The 8,293-nt window shown below is 41.1% G+C and overlaps 1 protein-coding gene across 1 annotated transcript; it reads left to right on the top strand.

Moving 5' to 3' along the window:
* The first annotated feature begins 1,591 nt into the window (after positions 1–1,591).
* LOC118367094 (retinol dehydrogenase 7-like) lies at positions 1,592–6,686 on the top strand. Its single transcript, XM_035750130.2, has 5 exons — positions 1,592–1,657; positions 4,492–4,806; positions 5,202–5,460; positions 5,640–5,803; positions 6,081–6,686. Exons 2-5 carry the CDS (start codon positions 4,494–4,496, stop codon positions 6,302–6,304), a joined length of 960 nt encoding a protein of 319 aa, XP_035606023.1. The 5' UTR covers positions 1,592–1,657; positions 4,492–4,493; the 3' UTR covers positions 6,305–6,686.
* The last annotated feature ends 1,607 nt before the right edge of the window (positions 6,687–8,293 follow it).

The raw sequence follows: 8,293 nt of genomic DNA, 5'->3' as shown, positions 1-8,293 counted from the left end.
TCACCCAGAGCCAACATACAGTTGAAGTCGGAAGTTTACATAAACCTTAGCCAAATACATTTAAACTCAGTTTTTCACAGTTCGTGACATTTAATCCCAATACAAATTCCCTGTCTTAGGTCAGTTAGGGTCACCACTTTATTTTAAGGATGTGAAATGTCAGAATAATAGTAGAGAGAATGATTTATTTCAGCTTTTATTTCTTTCATCACATTCCCAGTGGGTCAGAAGTTTACATACACTCAGTATTTGGAAATATTGCCTTCAAACTGTTTAACTTGGGTCAAACGTTTCAGGTAGCCTTCCACAATCTTCCCACAATAAATTGGGTGAATTTTGTCCCATTCCTCCTGACAGAGCTGGTGTAACTGAGTCAGGTTTGTCGGCCTCCTTTCTCGCACACGCTTTTTCAGTTTCAGTTCTATTTTTCAGTTCAAATTTTCTTTAGGATTGAGGTCAGGGCTTTGTGATGGCCACTCCAATACCTTGACTTTGTTGTCCTTAAGCCATTTTGCCACAACTTTGGAAATTTGCTTGTGGTCATTGTCCGTTTGGAAGACCCGTTTGCGACCAAGCTTTAACATCCTGACTGACCCCTTGAGATGTTGCATCAATATAATATATCAACATAATTTTCCTACCTCATGATGCCATCTATTTTGTGAAGTTCACCAGTCCCTCCTGCAGCAAAGCACCCCTACAACATGATGCTGCCACCCCCATGCTTCACGGTTGGGATGGTGTTCTTCAGCTTGCTTGCAAGCCTCCCCCTTTTTCCTCCAAACATAACGATGGTCATTATGGCCAAACAGTCCTATTTTTGTTTCATCAGACCAGAGGACATTTCTCTAAAAAGTACAATCTTTGTCCCCATGTGCAGTTGGCTTTTTTTATGGCGGTTTTGGAGCAGTAGCTTCTTCCTTGCTGAGCAGCCTTTCAGGTTATGTCGATATAGGACTGTTTTTTACTGTGGATATAGATACTTTTGTACCTGTTTCCTCCAGAATCTTCACACGGTCCTTTGTTGTTGTTCTGGGATTGATTTGCACTTTTTGCACCAAAATACATTCATCTCTCGGAGACAATGTCTCCTTCCTGAGCGGTAGGACGGCTGCGTGGTCCCATAGTGTTTATACTTGCATACTATTGTTTGTACAGATGAATGTGGTACCTTTAGGCATTTGGAAATTGCACCCAAGGATGAACCAGACTTGTGAAGATCTAATGTTTTTTTCTGAGGTATTGGCTGATTTCTTTTGACTTTCCCATGATGTCAAGCAAAAAGGCACTGAGTTTGAAGGGAGGCCTTGAAATACATCCACAGGTACACCTCCAATTGACTCACATTATGTCAATTAGCCTATCAGAAGCTTCTAAAGACATGACATCATTTTCTGGAATTTTCCAAGCTGTTTAAAGGAACAGTCAACTTAGTGTATGTAAACTTCTGTCTATCCTGTGCATATGAATACATTTGAACGTAAACTTAAAATGTCCAGTAGATGGAGGACGTCTACCATCTATCAAAAAATAGTTGACCAAACTTTCTGACAGAGCAATATTTCACACACACCGGAAGGTGAATTACACAGGGAAAGAAAAAAAACGAGTCACTGTTGTTACCAGCAACTCAAGGAGCGTACGTTTGTCGCCTGGGGTAAGTGTGTCAGTAACGTTTCTTTGCCATATCTTGACTTCTGAGGAAGGTATATTAATCGGACTGTTCAATGTTTGATGAACATGAAAAGTTAAAAAGCTATAAACAAAAAGGACAACCGTTTGATGAGTTGACAAAGTTGCAAAAGTCGCAGTTCACCAATGACTGAATAGTCACTCACGTAAACTAACTGCCTACTGACATGGTTATTGAAATATGTTATTACTTCTAACGAGACAATTGTATCGCTTTGCGTCCGAATCTGAAACCATTTTCATATTTCTTTTGTCTATTTTAAATATGTGTTGTGCCGGTCTTGGTATTGATTGTCTAGTGGGCTTTGAAAGGGGCATCGTTATCACGTGATGCCAAAAGTGGGCACTTTAAAAAAAAAACTGTAGATCTAAAATGATGCTTAATCTGAAAATGTGGTCGGGAACTCTGTACGGTATCGCAGTGCGCCTCTCAAATTTTGTAACAATGCAGAGGACACGGCACAGACATGATTGGTTGACGGTAAGTGGGGGCGCGCGAGATCCTGTATAACACAAACTCACTTCCTTGACAGCTGCTCCGCGAAGCACCAGACGTATGGATTCCCTGACTTCTGCAGAGACCATATCACTTTAAATGCTGCACAACCAATGCAGACTATGGATTGACCATGTAACGCCGTTTTGGGTGCTGTTGTAGGTTAATGTAAATGTTGTCCAAGCATGTGAGGCATTTATCTGGCTATTTTTTTTCTTCTCAATACATAGTTTAACCTACTAGCCATAATCGATAACACATAGTGGTCAAAACTATCATTATTTGTTAAAATTATAAACCTTCCCGAGTGGCGCAGTGGTCTAAGGCACTGCATATCAGCGCTAGAGGCATCACTACAGACAGTCTTGTTCGAATCCAGCCTGTGTCACAACCGGCCGTGATTGCGAATCCTATAGGGCTGCGCACAATTAGCCCAGTGTCATCCGGGTTTGGCCGTCATTGTAAATAAGTTGTTCTTAACTGACTTGCCTAGTGAAATAAAGGTTGAATAAAAAAAATAACTGTAGTCCAATTGAAAAAAGCTGCCAGTGTGAAGTGCATCTTGTATATCTGGAACAATTATTCTCAGAGTGATTATTCGAAACAGGGCTCAATTTGGCAAGTTGAAAGACAATTTCTTTTTAGGGTTTCAAACCTGTTCTTTGGACATGTATGTTTTCAAAATGGATTAACAATTCTGTATTGAACACTGCATGGTGATGAATTATGGCAACATCTGTTTTTAGTAGGCCTTTGCCTAATGATTCTGATGGAAAAAAAAGCTTTTTGTCTTTATCAAAATAATGTTTTTTTTCCTGCATATTTTCAGTGTGGAACCGGGCTATGTTTAAGGGGCTATAGCCTATGCCAGAGATGGGCAACTTTTTAATGGGGTGGGGGCCACAGAAAAATCTGAAATCATCATGAGGTGCCACAGTGACTCACTAGTCTGCGTACCCACATCCAAGCCCATACCCAAACATGCAGACAGTCGGCCCTAGCGTTTTGGGAGCCCTAAGCAACATTTTGTTTAACTGCTAATTTCCTGCAATCCTACACATTTTGCCATAGGGTGGAGAGAAACGTTTGCAGTTTTTAATGATATCTGAGTGAGAGTGACTAACAAAATCAATGGGGGCAGTAATTTGACCTTGATAGCTAGCCGCTAGACTAATTTACCCCAAAACATGTTGGCTGACATCGGCTAATTGAGTGACTGTCAGTGACTGACATAACATTTACATTTAAGTCATTTAGCAGACGCTCTTATCCAGAGCGACTTACACAGAAACACTTCTGAGGCACAACTACATTTTGAAATTGCACCTTGTATATTCTACTATCGTAACTAAACGGTCAATTGAGACCCCAAATGAGTTCCTTTTTTCAGTGATATTGATCCACAGGCCCATCCCTGTCCTAGGCTAACCCATTCTTAATGGCACTAGCAGTTCGCAAAATAGCCTAAGCAGAAGTAGACGGGATGCAATTATTCCAAAACTGCATCTCATTGCTGGAACACATATTTTCCTACTTCAATCAACCAGTAGATTTTGAATTTGTGATGAAACTGTTGTCATTTGGCAAGGAATGTAGCTTGTGTATGCCATCAGTTAGATATGTTTATAAGCATTTATTTCTATAGACGTAACGGGAGCTTGCGTGCGCACTCAGCACATTTGTGTAGGCAGTGGTCGGAATGCAATTAAGGGGATGAGAGACAGAGGGGAAAGAGAATTTAGGGAGAAGAACTGTGTGATGCTTGGCTTGGTTCTTTTTTGTTTGTTGTGGCCCACAAATGCACATGTACAAATGGAACACTAGAGTGTTAACGTTGGTTTCAAGACCAAATGTAACTTACCTGATTGGGCAGCCACAAAGCACATTCTACCAAATAGTTTCAGTATTAGATTTTAAAAACAATATCTGGTTAAAGATCGAGCTTTGACATCTGTTCGCATACTGGAGTACTCAGTTACTCATGCCTATCCCTATTAGTCACTAAGCTAAACTTGCAGTCGCACACCAGAGAGAACCTTAAATACTTGAAGAACTTAAGGCAAACAGCAGATTTGATATGAATTTGCTTCTAAAATCCAATTGAAATGGATGGAAATGTACCTTTTTTTTAAACCAAAGCTGTTACTATCTGTTCCTCAGACAAATGAAGGTTAATCGGGGGCATATCATTTTATGTTCTGACTATTTTACTCTCTTTGCAAAAAAGAACAATAGAAATGTACAATTTGTAATATGATGAAAAATAGGTGTTTATCTGAATGAATCTCGTTCTTCTGTCTCAGAAATGTTCCTGTACATTCTTGGACTGGTGGCTTTTTGGTTTGTGTTCCGCTGGTACAGGGAACTCTCAAGAGTACCCAATAAAGGACAGAAATATGTCTACATCACTGGCTGTGATTCTGGGTTCGGGAACCTTCTGGCCAGACATCTGGACAAGCTGGGCTTCCGTGTGATCGCAGCCTGCTACACTGAGAAGGGGGAGGATGAACTGAAGAAGGTCTCTACTGAACGATTGAACACAGTCCACCTGGATGTCGTCAGCACTGACAGTGTCAGCAAAGCAACAGCATTCATCAAAACCTTGGTTGGGGAGAAGGGTGAGTGTCTTTGAAGACCAGTCTAGCCAAACTCTTGTAAAAAAAATTGCCTCTAAGACTTTTCTGACTTAAATTGGGGGAAGCGTTTGGAAATTCAAAAATATCCAAGTATCTAGGCCGACTACTGGTCTACTCATTCATTCTACTACCATGAGTCAGTGTCAACCGTTACTATGGAATTTACAACCACAAACAACAAGTTAACCCAACATCTCAGAACACACCTTCTCACTGAAAGAGACCTCACTCCCACGTGTGACAACTGGCATGTAAGCACTTGTTGACACCTGTAGGCATGGAATGTTTTCCTCCATCCTTCATTGTGACTGCTGCCTGTGTCCTGCTGTGGCTGTGATGTTGGTACTTAACTATGCCCTACTTTCATGCCGTTGCAGGTCTGTGGGCTGTGGTGAACAATGCTGGAGTCTCTGTACCATCTGGTCCCTGTGATTGGATGAACGTCGACGACTACAAGTCCATGTTGGATGTTAACCTTATTGGAGTCATTGGTGTGACTCTGAGTGTCCTGCCCCTCATCAAGAAGGCCAGGGGCAGGGTGGTGAATGTGGCCAGTGTGTTTGGGAGGATAAGCGCCTTCGGGGGTCCCTACTGTGTGTCAAAATATGGAGTGGAGGCTTTCAATGATAGTCTACGGTGAGAGGCCCTGTTTTTTTGTCTATACTGTATATATACTGCATATACTGTATCACGCTTATTTGAATTTGTAACTGTGATGCTCAGAGCATTTCTTTCTATGTCTCCGACTTCATATGAATACTGTAATGCAGACGTATTCATGTTTGTTGTGGCATATTCTTGTTTTTGAATTCCAGGATGAACATGTCGTTTTTTGGAGTTAAAGTCCTGTGTCTGGAACCAGGATTTTTCAAAACAAGTGTGACTGATCTACATCTCCTGAGAAAAAATGTGAAGACATTGTGGGACAAATTGCCTGAAGAAATCAAGGATCAATATGGACATGATTACCCAGAGAGAGGTAAAAACATTTTTTTTTACAAAACTAACACGCATGAATCTGTGCATGCTGCTGTAATATGATAGATGCAAATAGGATTGTCGTAACCTGTGTGACAGAATGACAAACACTCCAAGAACGAATTGACAAGGATTGCCCAGAGCAAGTGAACTGAGCAGTCAGGCAAGTTCAACCTGCCTGCCTTTGACCTAGACCTCAAACAGTCAGACATACAATTTCTTCATTGTGTTCCAAGATGTCGAAAAGCTTGTTGATTGAGGCAAATCCTTTCTTCCAGCAAATGTTACATTGGAGAAGAATGTTGCGACGTTGCTGGATGGGGACCTGATGAAGGTTGTGAGCTGCATGGAGCACGCCATCTCTGCTGTCCACCCTCGTACCCGCTACTCACCTGGCTGGGATGCCAAGTTCTTATGGTTGCCTATGTCCTACCTGCCAACGTGGATCGCAGACAAAATGCTCTTAAAAGATATGGCCAAACCAACAGGATCTATTCTTTAATGTTAATGGTTCTCTGACCGAATGTAGGAGGAAGTCTTTATTTACACCCACAGGAGAAGAAGAAAAATGTCATTGGAAAAAGGTGTATAGCATGGGATTCAACCAATGAATGGGGAAAAAAAGAACACTAATTTGTTTTCAAACTTAAACAGAGTTGTGAATTGCATTTTGTCTAGACATTTGGATTTGTCCTGTCTGTTTCCCTGGTCTGATAATAAAACCAATGGAGAGATTTTCAGTAATTCAAATGAAGCGGTGGTTGCATTGAGTCCATTTGATACATACAGTAAGTGATATTCTGTCTCTGTTAGAACTATTAGCTTGTACCCTAGCTCACTGTATGACTTGCAGCAAATTCTTCCTATTAAAAAGCTAACTCTTACAGTGCAAGAAATTCCTGATCAAAATATGTTTACTCTGATATACCTGTGACTTGCTACCATTAATTCCAACTAAAGGAATCAGAAATAATTATTACAAAAAGAGTTGTAGTTGAATTGAATTTAGACATTTTTCTTCTGTTCAGCTATATTCTCTCTGACCAGAAATACCCAATAGCCTGCTGAGCTTCTCAAATGAAGATTTTTTTCACCCTGCTAGACATGTACAGTACCAGTCAGCCATGTGGACACACCTACTCATTCAAGGGTTTTCTTTATTTGTACTATTTTCTACATTGTAGAATAATAGTGAAGACATCAAAACTATGAAACAGCACATGATGTAGTATTTGAGATTTTTCAAAGTAGCCACCTGTTGCCTTGACAGCTTTGCACATACTTGGCATTCTCTCAACCAGCTTCATGAGGTAGCCACCTGGGAGGCATTTCAGTTAACAGAGGTGCCTTGTTAATTTGTGGAATTTCTTTCCTTCTTAATACGTTTGAGACAATCAGTCGTGTTGTCACAAGGTTGGGTTGGTATACAGAAGATAGCCCTATTTGGTTAATGACCAAGTCCATAATATGGCAAGAACAGCTCAAATAAGCGAAGAGAAACAACAGTCCATTACTTTAAGACATGAAGGTCAGTCACTCTGGAAGTCCAGTTTCTTCAAGTCCAATTGCGAAAACCATCAGGCGGTATGATGAAACTGGCTCTCATGAGTACCACCACATGAAAGGAAGACACAGAGTTACCTCTGCTGCAGATGATAAGTTCATTAGAATTACCAGCCTCAGAAATTGCAACCCAAATAAATGCTTCACAGAGTTCAAGTAACAGACACATTTCAACATCAACTGTTCAGAGGAGACTGCGTGAATCAGGCCTTCATGGTTGAATCGCTGCAAATAAACCACTACTAAAGGACACCAATTAGGAGAAGAGACTTGCTTGGGCCAGGAAACACAAGCAATGGACATTAGACCGGTGGAAATCTGTCCTTTGGTCTGATGAGTCCCAATGTGAGATTTTTGGTTCCAACCGCCATGTCTTTGTGAGATGAGGAGTAGGTGAATGGATGATCTCTGCATGTGTGTTTCCCACCGTGAAGAATGGAGGAGATGGTGTGATAGTGTTGGGGTGCATTGCTGGTGACACTCTTTGTGATTTATTTAGAAATCAAGGCACACTTAACCAGCATGACTACCACAGCATTCTGCAGTGATACGCCATCTCATCTGGTTGTGATTAGTGGGACTATCATTTGTTTTTCTATAGGACAATGACCCAACACAACTCCAGGCTGTGGAAGGGTTATTTGACCAAGAAGGAGAGTGATGGAGTGCTGCATCAGATGATATGGCCTCCTCAGTCACCCGACCTCAACCCAATTGAGATGGTTTTGGATGAGTTGGACCGCGGGGTGCAGGAAAAGCAGCCAACAAGTGCTGAGCATTTGTGGGAAATCCTGCAAGACTGTTGGAAAAGCATTCCAGGTTAATCTGGTCGATAGAATGCCAAGAGTGTGCAAAGCTGTCATCAAGGCAAAGGGTGGATGTTTTGAGGAATCTCCAATATAAAATATATTTTGATTTGTTTAACACT

This window comes from Oncorhynchus keta, chromosome 34 (assembly GCF_023373465.1).
Source record: "Oncorhynchus keta strain PuntledgeMale-10-30-2019 chromosome 34, Oket_V2, whole genome shotgun sequence".
Classification (NCBI taxonomy): domain Eukaryota; kingdom Metazoa; phylum Chordata; class Actinopteri; order Salmoniformes; family Salmonidae; genus Oncorhynchus; species Oncorhynchus keta.
This window is presented reverse-complemented; position numbering and strand designations above follow the sequence as displayed.

Coding starts and splice junctions, on each gene's coding strand:
- LOC118367094 (XM_035750130.2), top strand. CDS start 4,494: ATGTTCCTGTACATTCTTGGACTGGTGGCTTTTTGGTTTGTGTTCCGC. Junction 4,807..5,201: donor AACCTTGGTTGGGGAGAAGG/GTGAGTGTCTTT, acceptor ATGCCGTTGCAG/GTCTGTGGGCTGTGGTGAAC. Junction 5,804..6,080: donor ACATGATTACCCAGAGAGAG/GTAAAAACATTT, acceptor CCTTTCTTCCAG/CAAATGTTACATTGGAGAAG.